Source organism: Onychostruthus taczanowskii, unplaced genomic scaffold, assembly GCF_017590055.1.
Source record: "Onychostruthus taczanowskii isolate IOZ18803 unplaced genomic scaffold, ASM1759005v1 scaffold117, whole genome shotgun sequence".
Taxonomy (NCBI): Eukaryota; Metazoa; Chordata; class Aves; order Passeriformes; family Passeridae; genus Onychostruthus; species Onychostruthus taczanowskii.
Window position 1 is genome coordinate 106,301 of NW_024498318.1, and position 18,568 is coordinate 124,868.

The 18,568-nt window shown below is 60.0% G+C and overlaps 1 protein-coding gene across 1 annotated transcript; it reads left to right on the top strand.

The window, feature by feature from the left end:
* Positions 1–436: 436 nt before the first annotated feature.
* Positions 437–18,035, top strand: HSPA12B (heat shock protein family A (Hsp70) member 12B). Its single transcript, XM_041427584.1, has 13 exons — positions 437–674; positions 2,717–2,774; positions 5,548–5,648; positions 8,935–9,059; positions 9,708–9,894; positions 10,150–10,254; positions 10,546–10,662; positions 12,692–12,863; positions 14,139–14,225; positions 14,575–14,679; positions 15,433–15,691; positions 15,867–15,970; positions 16,748–18,035. The coding sequence occupies exons 2-13, from the start codon at positions 2,732–2,734 to the stop codon at positions 17,386–17,388; spliced, it is 2,046 nt and encodes a 681-aa protein (XP_041283518.1). The 5' UTR covers positions 437–674; positions 2,717–2,731; the 3' UTR covers positions 17,389–18,035.
* The last annotated feature ends 533 nt before the right edge of the window (positions 18,036–18,568 follow it).

Here is an 18,568-nt window from a genome sequence, read left to right on the forward strand (position 1 = left end):
AAATCTGGATCCCAAATCTGGGATCTCCCAGCTCTGATCCCAAATCTGGGATTCCCGGATCAGATCCCACACCTGGGACACCCCGAATCTGCTTCCCGGACCCAGGATCCCCCTTTGGGAATGGGAACGACCCCGGGGAGGAGAATCCCGGGATAACCCCGCGCTCTGGAGCCGGGATGGGGCTGGATGTGGGGACAGAGCCGATGTGACCCGGGACACGCGCAGTGACAAACCCGGCAGGGCGATTTACACAAATTCAGGGGACACTGGGGGGGTCTGGGGGTGGCGTGTCCTCTTTGGGACCCTTGTCCCCCCTCGGTGGCCGTGGCCGGGCGGGGAGCGGAGGTTCCGCTGCCGGCGGGACTGGGGCTGGCCCTGCCTCCTCCTCCTCCTCCTCCTCCTCCTCCCGCCGCTCCCGCTCCCACATCTGCAGCTGGAATTGCAATTTGAGGCGCTGCCTGGGCCGGGACAGGGAGTGGGAGGAAGCCGGAGCGCGGGGGGCTGCGCGGGGCCCCGACGGGGACAGAGCCGCGGGGACAGAGCCGCGGGCAGGACGGGGACAGAGCCGCGGGCACCGCGGGGGCGGCCGGAGCCACCAGCCCGGGGGACACAGCCCGGGTGACAAAGCGGGGGCTGCACCGAGGGGTCCCCAGCCCGTGTCCCCCCCCACAGCGGTGAGTGGCCGGCGGGGGTGGCGGGAGAGGGGCGACATCAAGGCGTGGCGACGTGGGGGACAGCCCTGTCCCCTGGCCGAGGTGAGGGTGGCACTGCCCCTGGGGTCCCTGCCCGGTTTGGGGACACCGGGGGGTGCCAGGACTCCACGACCTCGTCCCAGTGGGAATGGGGGGGCTGTGGGCACGGGGGGAGGGGGGATGGACGCTCGGACACTGTCCCCGTGTGCCCTGTCCTGGGGGACACCGCTGGGACCACTGGGGACATCACAGGGACAGTGCCACAAAGTGTCAGCACCGTGCAGGGGACAACCCTGGGTGGCTCCTGTGTCCCAACCATGGCCGAGGGGACAGGGAAAGGCTCCAGGGAACCCCAACAGCTCCTCGGGAGGATTTTTGGGGTGTCCCCAACGCCACAGCCACGCTCAGCCCTGGCACAGTGGGGATGTGGGGACAAACAGCTGCTTCTGTCCCAGCACATCTGGATCAGAGCCCCACAGCTGCCCTGAGCCTCCCAGGTGTCCCTGGGGTCACCCCGAGTTGTGGGGCCACCCCGAGTTGTGGGGACACCATGCCCGGCCAAGGCGGTGTCCCCGTGTCACTCTTGGCCGTGCCACAGCCCCGGTGTCGCTCCTGGCTGCTCCACCCTGATCCCGTCCCAAACTTTGTTTCCTTTCCCCGTTTCCGTGAGCCCCCGCAGAGACGGAAATGGTGGAAAATCCTCAAAATCGCTGCTCCGGCCGGAGGGAGCCCGGGAGCCACCGGGATCCTGCCCCGGGAGGGACCCCCAGGGTCGGGGGCTTTGTCCCTGTGCCCTAGGTGACAACGGCGTGGTCACTGCCCGGGGCTGGGGGACACTCGGGGGCTTGAGGCCGCCCACCCTCCTCGCCTGGGAGGGGAATGGCACCTTGGGGACAAAGGTGGCTGTCGGCCACCCCCTGCCAGCCCTGGAGAAGGAGGATTTTGGAGCCTGAGGGTCAGCACAGACCCCAGAGTGACCCCCTGGACCCCGCATGGCCAAGGAGGGACAGGGAACGAAGGCACGGAGCCACCAAGGGCTGGCGTGTCCCTCTGGTTCCTCAGGCCGTGGGGTTGGGGACACTGGGGACATCCCTGCACATCCAAAGCCATGAGCTGAGCCCCAGGCAGCTGGAAAAGGACACAAATCCCAGAGCTGGGGACTGATTTCCTGCAGGAAAATCTCCTGGAAAGCCCCATTTTGGTGGAAAAGCCCCATTTTGGTAGAAAAACCCCAGGACCACCCACAGGACCCCCCCGTGTGACACCCCAGGGCCACCAGCATGGCCTTCCCTGCCCACAGCTCCGGGGTGGCCAGAGCAGGACCCCCCATTCCAGGGAAAGCCTCCCCACCTGCCGCTGGAATCCCGAGGGGATTTTTTTGGGAAGAGGGGAGGCTGCGGGGCCGGCAGCTCGTGGGTGGGTTTGGCTGGCGGTGAGGCCTCTCCCGATGAGCTCAGCCCTATCCCGAGCCTCTGGATTTGTGGGATGAGAGCGGCCGGGGCGGGCTGGGGGGCTCGGGGGTGGCGGGAGGCTGTGGCCTCGGGAAGGGAGCCAGGAGCTGGGGTGTTATCCCGGGAAGCAGATTTGGAGCTGGTCCAGGCCGGGTTGTAATCCCTGGGAAGAGCCAGGATCCCTTTGGCCACCACACTTTGATCAGAAAATAAATTGGGATTTTTCCCAAACGAGCCCCCCCAAAAAAGGGCTTTGGTTGAGGGTAAAAATGTGCAGGAACAGCGAATTCCACCCTGCACATCTGTGTCCTGCGCATCTGTCCGGCCTGCTCGGTGACAGGAACTCGGGTCCCTGTCCCCGCAGTGGCTGTGACAGCAGGTGACACCGTGGATGGTGACAATCACGTGTGCCCCAAACTGGGACGGCCACACCCCATTGTGAGCTGGGATTTGGGGTCCCCTCCTGCCAACCCTACAAATCCCAGCCTCATCCCTGGTGTGGTTTTTGGGGGGGTCAAGGCTGGGGTGACACCGAGGGGACACAGGGATGGATTTTGTCCCTTCCTTTTCCAGGCGGGCAGCGAGGCCATGGCGATGCTGCTGGAGCCCGGGATGCAGAGCCTGCGGATGGGTAAGGATGTCCCCAGGGGGTGGCACTGGCTGCGATGTCCCCTGACCCTCCAGACGATCATTCTGTGTCCGGGTCCCTTGCTGTTCCCCCTGTGTCCCCTCCACAGCTCCTGCGCCAGGGGAACCAGAACCAGCTGTGGGAGGAAACCTGATCCCGCCATCCCAAACCTGATCCCGCCATCCCAAACCCAATCCTGCCATCCCAAACCTGATCCCGCCATCCCAAACCCAATCCTGCCATCCCAAACCTGATCCCGCCATCCCAAACCCAATCCTGCCATCCCAAACCTGATCCCGCCATCCCAAACCCAATTCTGCCATCCCAAACCTGATCCCGCCATCCCAAACCTGATCCCGCCATCCCAAACCCAATCCTGCCATCCCAAACCTGATCCTGCCATCCCAAACCCAATCCTGCCATCCCAAACCTGATCCTGCCATCCCAAACTCAATCCTGCTATCCCAAACCCAATCCTGCCATCCCAAACTCAATCCCGCCATCCCAAACCTGATCCTGCCATCCCAAACCTGATCCTCCCATCCCAAACCCGATCCCGCCATCCCAAACCCAATCCTGCCATCCCAAACCTGATCCCGCCATCCCAAACTCCATCCTGCCATCCCAAACCTGATCCTGCCATCCCAAACCCGATCCTGCCACCTCAAACCTGAGCCTGCCATCCCAAACCTCATCCTACTATCCCAAACCCGCTTCTTCAATCCCACACCTCATCCTTCCATCCCAAACCTGATCCCACCATCCCATCCTTCCATCCCAAACCTGATCCCGCCATCCCAAACTCCATCCTGCCATCCCAAACCTGATCCCACCATCCCACACCTGATCCTGCCATCCCAAACACAGGAATGCGGAGGCCACGGCAGGAATTCCCCCCCCCAACCCCGATCCTTCTCCGCAGGAATGAGGTTTCATGTCCAAGGCTCTCCAGAGCCCCCGGGGGGGTCACCGTTCCCCCCGGCTCTGTCGCACGCGGAGGCGGCGCAGAGACCATTCCCATTTGTCTGGGATCAAATATTTATGGGACAGACACGGATACAGGGAAAGGCACTTAGGGAGCGGGTGGAGGGGACAGCAGACGTGTCACCAGCACAGCCCCGGGGTGGGGGGACACGGCAATCGCTGTCCCCAACTCTGTGATGTGGCTCTTGCCCAGACACAAAGTTGGGATCAAACCAATCCCAATCCCAATCCCAATCCCATGGCTGCCGCTGTTGGGGGATCCCAGAGCATTCCTTAGGGCTCCTGAGCTTCCCAAGGGTGTCCCAGTGGCTGTTCCAGGGCAAACTGGTGGCACTGGGAGCCAGGGTGGGTTTGTCCGGACACCAGCGAAGGGGAGAAGGAGTTTTGTTCTTCCCGGAGGTTCCTTTGCTGCTCCCAAATCTCTCCAATCATGGAGCCTCCTCTGTTCCCGAATCTCTCCAACCACGGAGCCTCCTCTGTTCCCGAATCTCTCCAACCACGGAGCCTCCTCCGTTCCCAAATCTCTCCAGAGCCCGGCTGGGGATGGGCACTGCTCATCCCTGCTCCCACGGCTCTGATTCCGGCAGGAACGGCCCCGATCCCAGCAGGATCTCAGCTGGATCCCAGCAGGATCCCGGCAGGATCGGCAATCCCAAAGCACAGGTTTTAGGGCCGACAGTCCCTTCACCTCGCCTGTGTCACTGCCCGGACCTCACACCCCATTCCCAACACTTTATCCCGTCCCAATCCCTTGGGAAAGCCGCTCTGTCAGCTCCCCTTCCAGCTGGAGCTGCTCCAGCGGCTCTTTCGTGGGCGGTGATTAATTAATACCGGCTGCTAATTGGAGCCAGGCGCCCGGGGCAGCGTGGGCGGGACAGCCCCGTGTCCCCGGTGTGGGGCTCACCACATCCCGGTTCTGGGATCATCGGGGGTCCCCGGGGCTGGAATTCTGCTGCTGGAGGGGATAGAGATGGGTGGTGGCTCAAGGAGGAGGAAGAGGAGGAGGGAAAATCTGCTGTGCTCATGATCCCCACCCCCAGATTTTGGGATTATGGGCTCGTGCAGGAGCTTCCAGGGTCTCCAGAAAACCGGGATGTTCTGGAGCGTGGCTGAGGGTCTGAGCTGGACCCACCCTCCCTCACTGGTTCTCCATGGATTTGAACCACAGACACTTCCTTTCCTTCTTTCCAAGTTTTCCCCCATTCCTACTGAATCCAAACCTTCCAGCTGCTGGCTGGAGCAGCTTCTCCTGGAAGTGTCCTCTTGGATACATCCCTGGAATTGTCCAAGGCCGTGTTGGATCCACCTGGGATAACGGAAGGTGTCTCTGCCCATGGGTGGAGTGGCACTGGATGGGATTTAGGGACCTTCCCAATTCCAACCATCCCACAATTCCATGATTTTATGAACTCCACTTCTGGAGACCTCACAGTGACTCTGTCCCCTCCAACATCACATCCACCCCAGATCCATCTCCATCGGGATGTCCCAGGTGGTCTCTCCTTGGGGAAGAATTTGGGGAGGTCTGGGATCCTTTCCTACCCAGATCCATCTCCATCTGGGTGTCTTGGGTGGTCTTTCCTTGAGGGAAGGATTTGGAAAGGCCTGGGATCCCTTCCCACGTGGATCTGTCTCCATCGGGATGTCCCGGGTGGTCTCCCCTTTGGGGAAGGATTTGGGAAGGGCTGGGATCCCTTCCCACGTGGATCCGTCTCCATCGGGATGTCCCGGGTGGTCTCTCCTTGGGGAGGGGACGTTGGGGTCCCCCAGACTCTCCTGTCCGTGTCCCCAGGTGCCAACGGCGAGCGGTGCCCGACACCGTCCCCGCCCGGCTCCCCGGGGACACCCCACGACAGCTGCAGCATCGCCCCCCTGACGCCGTCCCAGTCACCGGTGAGTGCGGGACCAGTGGGATCATGGCGGGACCAGTAAGGCAGTTTGGGGGCCCAGTAAGGCCATTCTGGGGTTCCCAGTAAGGCCATTATGGGGTCCCAGTAAGGCCATTCTGGGGTTCCCAGTAAGGCCATTATGGGGTCCCAGTAAGGCCATTCTGGGGTTCCCAGTAAGGCCATTATGGGGTTCCCAGTAAGGCAGTTTGGGGTCCCGGGAAGGCCATTATGGGCCCCAGTGTGTGGTCCCAGTAAGGCCGTTCTGGGGTTCCCAGTAAGGCAGTTTTGGGGTTCCCAGTGTGGCCAATATGGGGTTCCCAGTAAGGCAGTTTTGGGGTTCCCAGTATGGTCAATATGGAGTTCCCACTAAGACCATTATGGGGTTCCCAGTAAGGCAGATTTGGTGTCCCAGTAAGGCCATTATGGAGTCCCCAGTAAGGCAGTTTAGGGTCCTAGTAAGGCCATTATGGGGTTCCCAGTAAGGCGATTTGGGGTCTCCCAGTAAGGCCATTATGGGGTCCCAGTAAGGTCATAATAGGGTTCCCAGTAAGGCAGATTTGGGGCCTCCCAGTAAGGCCATTATGGGGTCCCAGTAAGGCCATTATGGCATTCCCAGTAAGGCAGTTTGGTGTCCCAGTAAGGCCATTATGGGGTTCCCAGTGAGGCCATTATGGGGCCCCAGTAAGGCCATTATGGGGTTCCCAGTGAGGCCATTATGGGGCCCCAGTAAGGCCATTATGGGGTTCCCAGAAAGGCCATTATGGGGTCCCAGTAAGGCCATTACGGGGTTCCCAGTAAGGCAGATATGGGGTCCCAGTAAGGCCATTCTGGGGTTCCCAGTAAGGCCATTATGGGGTTCCCAGTAAGGCCATTATGGGGTTCCCAGTAAGGTAATTATGGGTTCCCAGTAAGGCCATTATGGGGTTCCCAGTAAGGTCATTATGGGGTCCCAGTAAGGTCATTATGGGGTCCCAGTAAGGCCATTACGGGGTTCCCAGTAAGGCAGATATGGGGTCCCAGTAAGGCCATTCTGGGGTTCCCAGTAAGGCAGATTTGGGGTCTCCCAGTAAGGCCATTATGGGGTTCCCAGTAAGGCCATTGTGGGCTTCCCAGTAAGGCAATTTGGGGACTCAGTAAGGTGATTATGGGGCTCCCAGTAAGGCCATTATGGGGTTCCCAGTAGGGTTGTTATGAAATCGCTGTATGGCCATTGTAGGGTTCCCAGTAAGGTCATTGTGGGGTCCCAGCAAGGCCACAGTGGGGTTCCCAGTAAGGCAGTTTGGGGTCTCAGTAAGGCCACAGTGGGGTCCCCAGTAAGACCATTATGAAGTTCCCAGTAAGGCCATAGTGGGGTCACAGTAAGACCAGTGAGTGGTCCCAGTAAGGCAGTTTTGGGGTCCCGGTAACACCACTATGAGGTCCCAGTAAGGCAGTTTTGGGATCACCAGTGAGGCCCTTTTGGGCTCCCCAATAAGACCACGGTGGGGTCCTGGTAAGACAATTTTGGGGTCCCCAGTAAGGCCAATGTGAGATCCCAGTAAGGGAACTTTGGGATCCCCAGTAAAGCCTTTGTGGGGTCCTCAGTGAGGCAGTTTTGGGGTCTCAGTAAGGTAGTTTTGGGATCCCCAGTCAGGTAGTTCTGCGGTTTCAATAAGGCAGTTTTGGGGTTCCCACTGAGGCTGTTGTGGGGTCTCCAACAAGGTCATTGAGGGTTTCACAGCAGGGCCAGTGTGGGGTCCACACTAAAGCAGTTTTGGGGTCCCAAATAAAGCCTTTGTGGGATTTTCAGTAAGGCCTTTATGGGGTTCCCAGTGAGGTCACTATGGGGTCTGCAGCAAAGCAGTTGTGGGGTCTCCAGTAAGGCAATTGTGGTTTTCCCAGTTAGGCCATTATGGCATTCCCAGTAAGGCAGTTGTGGAGTCCCGTATGGCCATTGTGCCATTTCCAGTAAGGCTGTTGGGAGATCCCAGTAAGGCTGTTATGGAGTTCCCAGTAAGACCACTGTGGGGTCTCAGTAAGACCACTGGGATCTGTCCCCCTATCCTTTCCTCTGATCCTTCCCCAGCTCCCCCTCCCCTCCCAGTCCAGCCTCCACCCCCCAGTCCCACAGGATGGGTCAGTCTATCCCCAGGACCTCTACCCATGGGATTTTTGGGATGGAGGGGTTTTCCAGCTCTGGAATGACCCACCAGGAAGAGTTTAACCCCACAAAACTCCTGCCCTCACCCGGGCCCACCGGGTGTGGGAGGCCGCGTTCCAGAGCCAGATCCTCCCTGGAGTTCCTTGTCCCTGCACATTCCTGCGCCAGCTGCCTCTTCCCTGCTGATCCCGGCATTTTTCCCGGCCAGTTCGTGTCCTCACTTATCAAATCTGGGCACATTACAAGTTAACGAGGCTTTCAGCTTCCCGTGGTGACATGGGGACAGGGCCTTGTCACATCCTTACGGCTTCTTTGGCTCGGGGACAGCCCTGGAGGGAAGGGACACGGAGTGGGGACAGGAAAAGTGTGGGAGCAGCAGTGGGAACGTCCCAAAATGCGTGGGCCAGGGGGATTTTCAGCTGGATGACACCTGGGGACACCTGGGACAATGTGAGATTGGACACAGGGAAGGTTTTCAGCTGGGTGACCCTGGGGTCACCTGGGATGATGTCACCTCATCCAAGATGGAAAGCAGGGAATGGTTTGGGTTTAGTGACCCTTGGGGACACCGGGGACAAGGTCCCTTGGACTGAGCCCAGACACAGGGAAAGTTTTTGGGAATCTTGGCTCCTGTGGGCCAGGGGGATTTTCAGCTGGGTGACACCTGGGGACACCTGGGATGATGTCACCTCATCCAAGATGGAAAGCAGGGAATGGTTTGGGTTTAGTGACCCTTGGGGACACCGGGGACAAGGTCCCTTGGACTGAGCCCAGACACAGGGAAAGTTTTTGGGAATCTTGGCTCCAATTTCAGGGTCCAGGTGAGCGGGGCTCAGCACAATAAAAACAGGAGCCCCCAACAACCCTGGCTGCTCCCATGGGCATCCATCCCTCTCCAGGGCTGCCCAAATCCCTGTGTCCCATGGGAACTGCCTTTGGGAATGACCTCAGCCACCCCATGGAATATGGGAGACACTTTTCCCAATGAGTGAATATGTGTAAGAAGAAGAATCACCCATCAGGAAATCACCAAATTGGGTGAAAATCCAGGAAAAATCCTGGGAAAATGAACGAGTTCCTGGGTTTTTTACTGCTTTTCTGGAATCCCCCAGTCCCAACTGAGTGCCTGATCGCATTCCTTGCCTTCCAGCGGAGCGAGGCGCGTTCCCAGCAGGCCCCGTCCTTCTCCGTGGTGGTGGCCATCGACTTCGGCACCACGTCCAGCGGTTACGCCTTCAGCTTCACCAGCGATCCCGAGGCCATCCACATGATGAGGTGAGGAGCTGCCAGAGCCTCCGGAGCTGGGAAAGGACTTTTATGGCCCCAAAATGCTCAGAAGTTGGGTTGGTGAGAGATGGTTCCTGGCAGCAGTGTTTGGAAGGTGTGGGGTGAGGATACTCCAAGGGCTGGAGAACCTTTGCTCTGGAGTCAGGCTGGGAGAGCTGGGAATGTTCCCCTGGAGAAGGGAAAATTCCAGGGAATGCTCAGAGTCCCTGAAGGGGCTCCAGGAGAGCTGCAGAGGGACTGGGGACAAGGGATGGGGGATCAGGACACAGGGAATGGCTCCCACTGGCAAAGGGGCTGGGATCTTGGCAAGGAATTCCTGGCTGGGCTGGAATTCCCAGATTTGCTGTGGCTGCCCCTGGATCCCTGGTAGTGTCCAAGGCCAGGCTGGATGGACTTGGAGCCGCCTGGAATAGTGGAACGATCCCTGCCATGGCAGGGGGTGGCACTCAGTGGTCTTCCAGGTCCCTCCCAACCCAAACTAGTCTGGAACTCCACTAAATTCCTTGGAGGATGGAGCGGGATCACCCCTCCTCCTTTGTCCCCCTTTAAGGTCCTTCAGACCACGCCCACAGAAACAAACCAGACCTGGCAGGACCCATTCCCTGGAAGTTCATCTACTCCGGCTCCTCTTTGCAGGAAATGGGAGGGGGGGGACCCGGGCGTGGCCAACCAGAAGACCCCCACCAGCCTCCTGCTGACCCCGGAGGGGATATTCCACAGCTTCGGCTACACCGCCCGCGATTACTACCACGACCTGGACCCCGAGGAGGCCCGCGAGTGGTTTTACTTCGAGAAGTTTAAGATGAAGATCCACAGCACCAGCGTGAGTCCCTGCTCTCATCCTGGTGTTCCTGGTGTTCTCAGGGGGATCCTGGGCAGACTGGGAATTGAAATGTTGGGGAAAAACCCATTTTAGCCCATGTTAGGGGGTGAATTTGAGGTTCTCCCATCTGAGCTGCTCCAGGGTGGGTGGATGTGGCTGCACAAAGCTTCAGGTGCCTGAGCAAATTTCTGAGGTTTGGTGATGGATCTGGCCACCTCCCAGTCCCCAGTGTGATCCATTTGCTGTTCCTGGCAGGATCTGACCATGAAAACCGAGCTGGAAGCTGTCAATGGGAAGAAGATGCCGGCGCTGGAGGTGTTCGCCCACTCGCTGCGCTTCTTCAAGCAGCACGCGGTGCAGGTGGGGCCACCTCCACCCTCCTCCTCCTTCCCAAATGGAATCCTCTGTGTCCTCTCCGTGCATTCCGTGTGAGGGTGGGGAGGCCCTGGAATGGAATTCCCAGATTTGCTGTGGCTGCCCTATCCCTTGAAGTGTCAAAACCCGGGTTGGACATTGGTGTTTGGAGTGACCTGGGATAGTGGGAGGTGTCCCTGGGTGGGACAGGATGGGATTTAAGGTCCCTCCCAACCCAAACCATTCCATGATTCACTGGGAGCCCCCAAGTGTCACCTCCTGCTTGTCCCCTGGCAGGAGCTGAAGGACCAGTGCCCATCACTGCCCGAGAACGATGCCATCCGCTGGGTCCTCACCGTGCCGGCCATCTGGAAGCAGCCGGCCAAGCAGTTCATGCGGGAAGCAGCCTACAAGGTGTGGGAGACTCTGGAGGGTGACCATGTGGTGACCCTCACAGGGGTTGTGGTCTATGGGGTATCCCCTTCCTCCCTCAAACTGAATTCCCACTGCCAGAGGGTAGCGTTAGGTGGGATATTTGGAGGGAATTCCTGGCTGGGAGGGTGTGGAGGGGCTGGGCTGGAATTCCCAGAGCAGCTGTGGCTGCCCCTGGATTCCTGGCAGTGTCCAAGGCCAGGTTATTGGGGTTAGATCCACCTGGGATAATGGGAGGTGTCCTTGCCATGGATGGGGTGGGAGTGGGATCAGATTTAAGGTCCTTCTAACCAAAACCAACCAAAAGCTGTTGGGTGAGCGGGTGGATAATTTGCCAGGTAGGTGTTTAAGTGGATGGCTGGGTGGTTGGTTGAATTGTTCAGTGGTTGGGTGGTTGGTTTGGTGCTCAGGTCATTGGTTGAGCAGTTGTCTGGTTGAGTGGTTGGGTTGTTGGTCAGTGTGTTGGTTGAGCAGTTGCTTGGTTGAATGAGTGGGTCATTGGTTGGGAGGTTGGTTGGGTGGCTGGCTGAGCAGTTTGACCATTGGTTGCGTGACTGGTTTGGTGATTGGGTCATTGGTTGAGCTGTTGGTTGGTCGGTTGAGTGCTTGGTTTGGTGTTCAGGACATTGGTTGTTTCATTGGTTTCTGGGTCATTGATTGAGTGGTTGGAGGATTGAGCAGTTGATTGGTTGGGTGGTTGCTTGGGTGATTGGTTGGGTGGTCAGGTCATTGGTTGGGTGATCAGGTGGTTGGATGGTTGGTTGTGCGGTTGGTTTGGTGGTCAGGCTGTTGGTTCTGTGGTTGGTTGGTTGGTTGGTTGGTTGGTTGGTTGGTTGGTGAGTGGTTGGGTTTGGTGGTCAGGTCATTGGTTGGGTGGTAGGTTAGGTGGTGAGGTTGTTGGTTGGTTGGGTGGTTGGTTGGATGGCTGGTTTGGTGGTCAAGTCATTGGTTGGGTGGTTGGCTGAATGGTTGGTTTGATGGTCAGGTAGTTGGTTTGGTGGCTGGTTTGGTAGCGAGGTCATTGGTTGTGTGGTTGGTTGGATGATTATTTGGGCAGAGAGGTCATTGGTTGGTTGGGTGAGTGGTTGGATGGTTGGTTGGTTAGTGTGGTCGTTGTTTGGTTGGTTGGATGGTTGGCTGGGTTGTGAGGTCATTGGTTGGTTGGGTGAGTGGTTGGATGGTTGGTTGGTTAGTGTGGTCGTTGTTTGGTTGGTTGGATGGTTGGCTGGGTGGTGAGGTCATTGGTTGGTTGGTTGGATGGTTGGTTGGGTGGTGAGGTCATTGGTTGGTCAGGTGGTTGGTTACATGGTTGGTTTGGTGGTCAGGTCATTGGCTGGGCGGTTGGTTGGAGGGTTGGTTGGGTGGTGAGGTCATTGGCTGGGCGGTTGGTTGGAGGGTTGGTTGGGTGGTGAGGTCATTGGCTGGGCGGTTGGTTGGAGGGTTGGTTGGGTGGTGAGGTCATTGGCTGGGCGGTTGGTTGGAGGGTTGGTTGGGTGGTGAGGTCATTGGCTGGGCGGTTGGTTGGAGGGTTGGTTGGGTGGTGAGGTCATTGGCTGGGCGGTTGGTTGGAGGGTTGGTTGGGTGGTGAGGTCATTGGCTGGGCGGTTGGTTGGAGGGTTGGTTGGGTGGTGAGGTCATTGGTTGGTCGGGTGGTTGGTTGGATGGTTGGTTGGGCGGTTGGGTGGATTTATGGCAGGTTGAGTGCTCGGGTGGTCAGCTGCGTGCTTGGGCCGTTGGTTGAGCTGTTGGGTCACAGGCTGGGCGGTTGATTGGTCAGTTGAGTTTTTGGGTGAATATTCAGATACTGGCAAGTGTTGGGTCCTCCCGCATTCCACAATTCCAGATCCGTGTGAGCACCAAGGGGCTGGGGACACACCCGGGAACCCGCAGTCCCGTGTCCCCTCCCCGCCCTGTCACATTCCAGATCCGTGTGAGCACCAAGGGGCTGGGGACACACCCGGGAACCCGCAGTCCCGTCCCCTCCCCGCCCTGTCACCGCGTGTCCCCGCAGGCCGGGCTGGTGTCCCCGGAGACGCCGGAGCAGCTGCTGATCGCGCTGGAGCCCGAGGCCGCCTCCATTTACTGCCGGAAGCTGCGGCTGCACCAACTGATCGAGCTGAGCTGCCGGCCCCCGGCCAACGGGGCCGAGCCCCCCCACCCCATCGACTCCAGCTTCCGGCAGGGTGAGGGGCGCAGGGAAGGGGGTCGGGATAGGGCCGGGGGCTGGAGGAGCAGGGAATGGGGTCGGGATAGGGCCGGGGGCTGGAGGAGCAGGGAATGGGGTCGGGATAGGGCCGGGGGCTGGAGGAGCAGGGAATGGGATCCAGCCCTGCATGCCAGGTCTGGAATGTCCATCAGCTGCCATGGCTGGGGATGTCCCTGGAGACCCCATTCGCAGAGAGTTCCCTGTCCCCAGAGACACCCTGTCCCCATATGGGGTGTCCCCTGCCCCACTGGGGGATGTCCTGCTGCCCCGCAAGCTGAGGTTCACAGCAGAGAGTTCCCTGTCCCCAGAGATCCCCTCCATTGCCAGAAACCCCCTTCCCAGAGACCCTCCCATTCCCAGAAACTTCCCATTCCCAGAGATCCCCATCCCCAGAGACCACTCATTCCCAGACCCACTCACTCCCAGAGACCTCCCATTCCCAGAGACCCCATTCCCAGAAACCCCATTCCCAGATCCCCTCATTCCCAGAGACCTCCCATTCCCAGAAACCCCATTCCCAGATCCCCCCTGTCCCCAGAAATCCCATTCCCTGAGACCCCATTCCCCCCTCCCCAAACCCAGGGCATTTTTTCCTGCTTTCCTATAAGCCTCCAAGCTGTGTCCCCCTCCGGCCGCCTTGGCCACCACCCCATGTCCCTGGGCCACCTCCAGGGACAGTCCCCCCATGGGTGGGATCCTGGGCTTTACTGGGACAGCCCCAGTTTGCCCAGCAGGGACCAAACCCCGGAACTGGGAGGCGCTAGTGGCAATCCCAGATGGAGATTTGGGGTCCCATGGGGGATTTATAGGGTTGCTCAAGCTGACCCCAAGGAAGAGGAATTATCCCTGTGCCAAAAATATCCCGGGACAACCCCACCTTTCCCAACTCATCCCGGCCCTTCCGGGCAGCTTTGATGTCCCTGGGACGGGGGGAGCAGAGGAAACCCCACCCGGGCTGTGGGGTGCGGGCCGGAGGTGGCATCGCCCAGGGTGGGCACAGGGTGATCCCATGGGAGCTGGTGGGATCCTTTGGGATCGCAGCAGGGAGAGCTGGATCAGCCCATCCATGCTGGAGCTGGGCACATTGGGGTCCTGGCTGGAGGGGAGAGGTCACCAGTGCTCCCAGTACGGACCCCACCACGGGAATGTGGTGGATCCTGGGTAATGGGGTGGATCCCATTGAGGTGGGGTGGATCCCATGGATATGGGGGGGATCCTGACCCCGCTGCCGACCCCCGGCTCTGTCCCCCAGCCCGGGAGCAGCTCCGGCGATCCCGGCACAGCCGCACCTTCCTGGTGGAGTCGGGAGTGGGCGAGCTCTGGTCGGAGATGCAGGCAGGTACGAGGTGGGGGACACGGGTGGGGGTCCCCACTGGAGATTCCCAGATCCCGGGGTCCCTCTGGATGTCCCCTTCGTGGCAGAGCCACCCCCAAGAACCCAAGGGTGCTCCTGCCATGGGGGTGACACTCTTGGGGTCTGTCCCTTGACCGCACGGAAGGGGCGGGGTCTCCCTGCCACCACCCCATCCCTTCCTCTCTCCACCCACCCCAATTCCCAATATTTTGGTTAAAATTTCCTTTTCCCCGGGAAAACGCAGCGCTGTGTCCCCGCGGCTGCTGCGACCCCGCGCGTGGGTGTGGCGGGGGGGTCACACAGGACCGCCACCCTGTCGCTGTCCCCCCCGCAGGTGACAGGTACATCGTGGCCGATTGCGGCGGGGGCACGGTGGATTTGACCGTGCACCAGATCGAGAAGCCGCAGGGGACGCTGAAGGAGCTCTACAAAGCCTCGGGTGGGATGAAAATCCCTGTTCATCCTTTCTTCCCGCGCTCCGGGATCCTCCCGGGACCCCAAAACTAGGCTGTGACCCCAAACCCGGACTGGGACCCCAAATCCCACGACCAAAGGGTCGTGGGTGAGGCTGTGGCGCCACCTGGTGGCGGCGGGGGGAAGTGCAGGGGGACCGCGGGGGGACAGAGGGAAGGGATGGACTGGGGGGACAAGGAGGGACAGGGGTGGATTAGGGGGGCAAGGTGGGGCAGGGAGGATGGCGAGGGTGGGTGAGGGGGGACAGAGGGACAAGGGGCTGGGATGGAGGGACAGGGGTGTGTGGGGGACATGGGGACATGGATGTCACCAGGACACTGGGATAGGGCACATGGGGACATGGTGATAGGGGTGCCACAGGGATGTGTGGGGACCTCGGGATATGGGGAATGGGACATGGAGATGTGGGTGATACAGGGACGTGGGGATGAAGGACATGGAGGATATGGAGGACATGGGGACATGGAGGATATGGGGGACATGGTGAAGGGGGACATGAGGACATGAGGATGGGGGACATAGGAGACACGGAGACATGGGGATGGGGGATGTGGGGGTGTGTGTGCCACAGGGACATGGGGATGGCGGACATGGGGACATGGGAGTCTACGGGACATACGGACACGGAGATGTGGGAGAACATGGTGATGGGGGGCATGGCTGCCGTGGGGACACGGCAACCACGGGGCCACGTCCTGATCCCACCCTTGTCCCTCAGGAGGTCCCTATGGGGCTGTGGGCGTGGACCTGGCCTTTGAGAAGCTTCTGTGCCACATCTTCGGGGACGATTTCATTGCCACCTTCAAGGCCAAGCGTCCGGCGGCCTGGGTGGACCTGACCATCGCCTTCGAGGCGCGGAAGCGCGCGGCCGCCCCGAGCCGCTCCAGCCCCCTCAACATCTCCCTGCCCTTCTCCTTCATCGACTTCTACCGCAAACACCGCGGCCACAACGTGGAGACCGCGCTCCGCAAGAGCAAGTGAGGGGTGACGCGGGTTGGGGACGTCTCGGGATCATGGGGACGTGGTGGGAGTGACACTGTGGTGGGAGAGGGCACAAGAGGGAGGAAAGGCAGGAGAGGGTGGGAGGGGAGAGGACAGGGAAGGACCAGGTGGGAGTTCCCAGTCACCCCCGGGTCCCCTGTCTGTCCCCAGTGTCAACCTGGTGAAGTGGTCATCCCAAGGGATGCTGCGGATGTCCCCCGAGGCCATGAACGAGCTGTTCCAGCCAACCATCACCCACATCATCCAGCACATCGGTGGGTACTGGGGACATGCCCATCCATGGGGAACCTGGATGGTTCCTGTCCCTGTCCCTGTCCCACCCCCTCTCCCTGGGATCACTCCCCATCCCTGGGATCTTCCCTGTTACTGGGAGCTCCCCATTCCTGGGATTATTCCCATCCCTGGGGGATGCCCCCCATTCCTGGGAGCCCCTTCATGCCTGGAATCATTCCTGTCCCTGGGACCATCCCTGTCCCTATGAGTCTCCCACCCTTGGGACCATCCCGTGCCTGAGAAATTCCCCCATCCTTGGGACAATCCCACACCCTGGGATCCCCTTTGTCCCTGTGACCCTGCTCCTGTCCCTGGGACCCTCCTGTGCCTGGGACCCCCCTTCATCCCTGGCACCTTCCCTGTCCCTGGAACCCCTTTTGTCCCTGGGACCACCTCTGTCTCTGGAAGCCCCTCCATCCCTGGAACCCACCTTGTCCCTAGGATCCCCCATTCCTGGTCCCTGGAATCCCCATTGTCCCTAGGACCAGCCCTTGTCCCTGAAACCCCCATTGTGCCTGGAAACCTTTTGTCCCTGTAACTCCCATTGTCCCTGGAAACCTCTTATCCCTAAAACCCTTCCTGTCCCTGGAACCCTCCTTGTCCCTGGGACCCTCCCTGTCCCTCAGCCCCATTCCATCCCTGGAACTGCTCCCATTCCTGGATTCCCCTCATCCCCGGCACCCCATCACCCCCACCCCTTCCCCACACCCCTTCTCCACCATCCCAACCCCAAACCTCCCCTTTTATCCCCGCTCCAGACACCCTCCTGAAGAAACCCGAGGTCCACGGCATCAAATTCCTGTTCCTGGTGGGCGGCTTCGCCGAGTCGGCCATGCTGCAGCGGGCGGTGCAGGCCGCCTTCGGCCACTGCTGCCGGGTCATCGTCCCGCAGGACGTGGGGCTGACCATCCTCAAAGGGGCCGTGCTCTTCGGCCTGGACCCCGGCGTGGTGCGGGTGCGCCGCTCCCCGCTCACCTACGGCGTGGGCGTCCTCAACAAGTTCGTGGAGGGCAAGCACCCGCGGGAGAAGCTGCTGGTCAAGGAGGGCAAGAACTGGTGCACCGACATCTTCGAGAAGTTCGTGACCGTGGACCAGTCGGTGGCGTTGGGCGAGGTGGTCCAGCGGAGCTACTGCCCGGCCCGGCCCGGCCAGCGCCGGACCATCATCAACATCTACTGCTGTGACACCGATGACGTGGTGTACATCACCGACCCCGGCGTCAGGAAGTGCGGCACCATCAGCCTGGAGCTGGGGGACACGGGGGACGCGGGCCCGGCGCGGGGCCGGCGTGAGATCCGCACCAGCATGCAGTTCGGGGACACCGAGATCAAGGTGACGGCGCTGGACACGCGCACGGCGCGCAGCGTGAGGGCCACCATCGACTTCCTGTCCAACTGAGGGGCCCCGGGATGTGCCACCATTGACTTCCTGTCCAACGGGGCTTACCCAGGATCTGCCACCATCGACTTCCTGTCCAACTGAGGGGCCCCGCGATGTGCCACCATTGACTTCCTGTCCAACGGGGCTTACCCAGGATCTGCCACCATCGACTTCCTGTCCAACTGAGGGGCCCCGCGATGTGCCACCATTGACTTCCTGTCCAACGGGGCTTACCCAGGATCTGCCACCATCGACTTCCTGTCCAACTGAGGGGCCCCGCGATGTGCCACCATTGACTTCCTGTCCAACTGGGATTACCCAGGATGTGCCACCATCGACTTCCCATCCAACTGAGAGGCCCCTGTGATGTGGCACCATCAACTTCCTGTCCAATGGAGGGGACCCTGGGACATGCCACCATTGTCTTCCTGTGCAACTGAGACTACCCAGGTCTGACTAACTGAGACCTTCCTGGTGACTCCATTATTGAATTAATCTCCAACTGAGACCCTCTGTCATCATGGGGACACCCCAGGACCTGCTACCATCAACTTCCTGTCCAACTCAGGGGCCCTGGAAATGCCACCTTGGACTTCCTGTCCAACTGAGACACAATGCCTTTGTTATTGTGGGGACACCCCCAGGACCTGCCACCCTGGCCGGGCTCTCTAACATTGGGACTGCCATTGTGGGGACCACTGGGAGATGCCACCACTGACTTCATCTTCAGCTGAGGCCATCCTGGGATCTGCCACCACTGAATCCTGTCCCACTGAGAGTCTCTGTCATTGTGGGGACACACCTGCCACCATCAACTTCCTGTCCAACTGAGGGGCCTTGGGAGATGCCACCATCAACTTCATCTCCAGCTGAGACCACACCAACATCATGGGGACCTCTGGGACCTGCCACCATAGACTTCCTGACCAACTGAGACCTTCCTGGAGATGCCACCATGGATTTCCACCCCAGCTGAGACCTCCTGTCACTGTGGGGACCATGCCAGGACCTGGCACCATCGATTCCCTCCCAGACTGAGACCCCCCCTTATCCTGGGCACCCCAGTCCTGTCCCCACCCTGTCCCAGCCCCGCTTTAACTGGAATTGGCCTCATGACCCCTCCCCATCCCCCATCCAGGACTCTTGGGGATTCTCCACCCAGGGGTGTCCATTGTCCCTCTGGGCAGGTTCATGGAGA

Bases quoted from the DNA above. Each gene is read 5' to 3' on its own strand.
- HSPA12B (XM_041427584.1), top strand. From the start codon at position 2,732: ATGGCGATGCTGCTGGAGCCCGGGATGCAGAGCCTGCGGATGG. The intron at 5,649-8,934 runs GTGAGTGCGGGA...CTTGCCTTCCAG, and splicing joins TGACGCCGTCCCAGTCACCG to CGGAGCGAGGCGCGTTCCCA. The intron at 10,255-10,545 runs GTGGGGCCACCT...GTCCCCTGGCAG, and splicing joins TCAAGCAGCACGCGGTGCAG to GAGCTGAAGGACCAGTGCCC.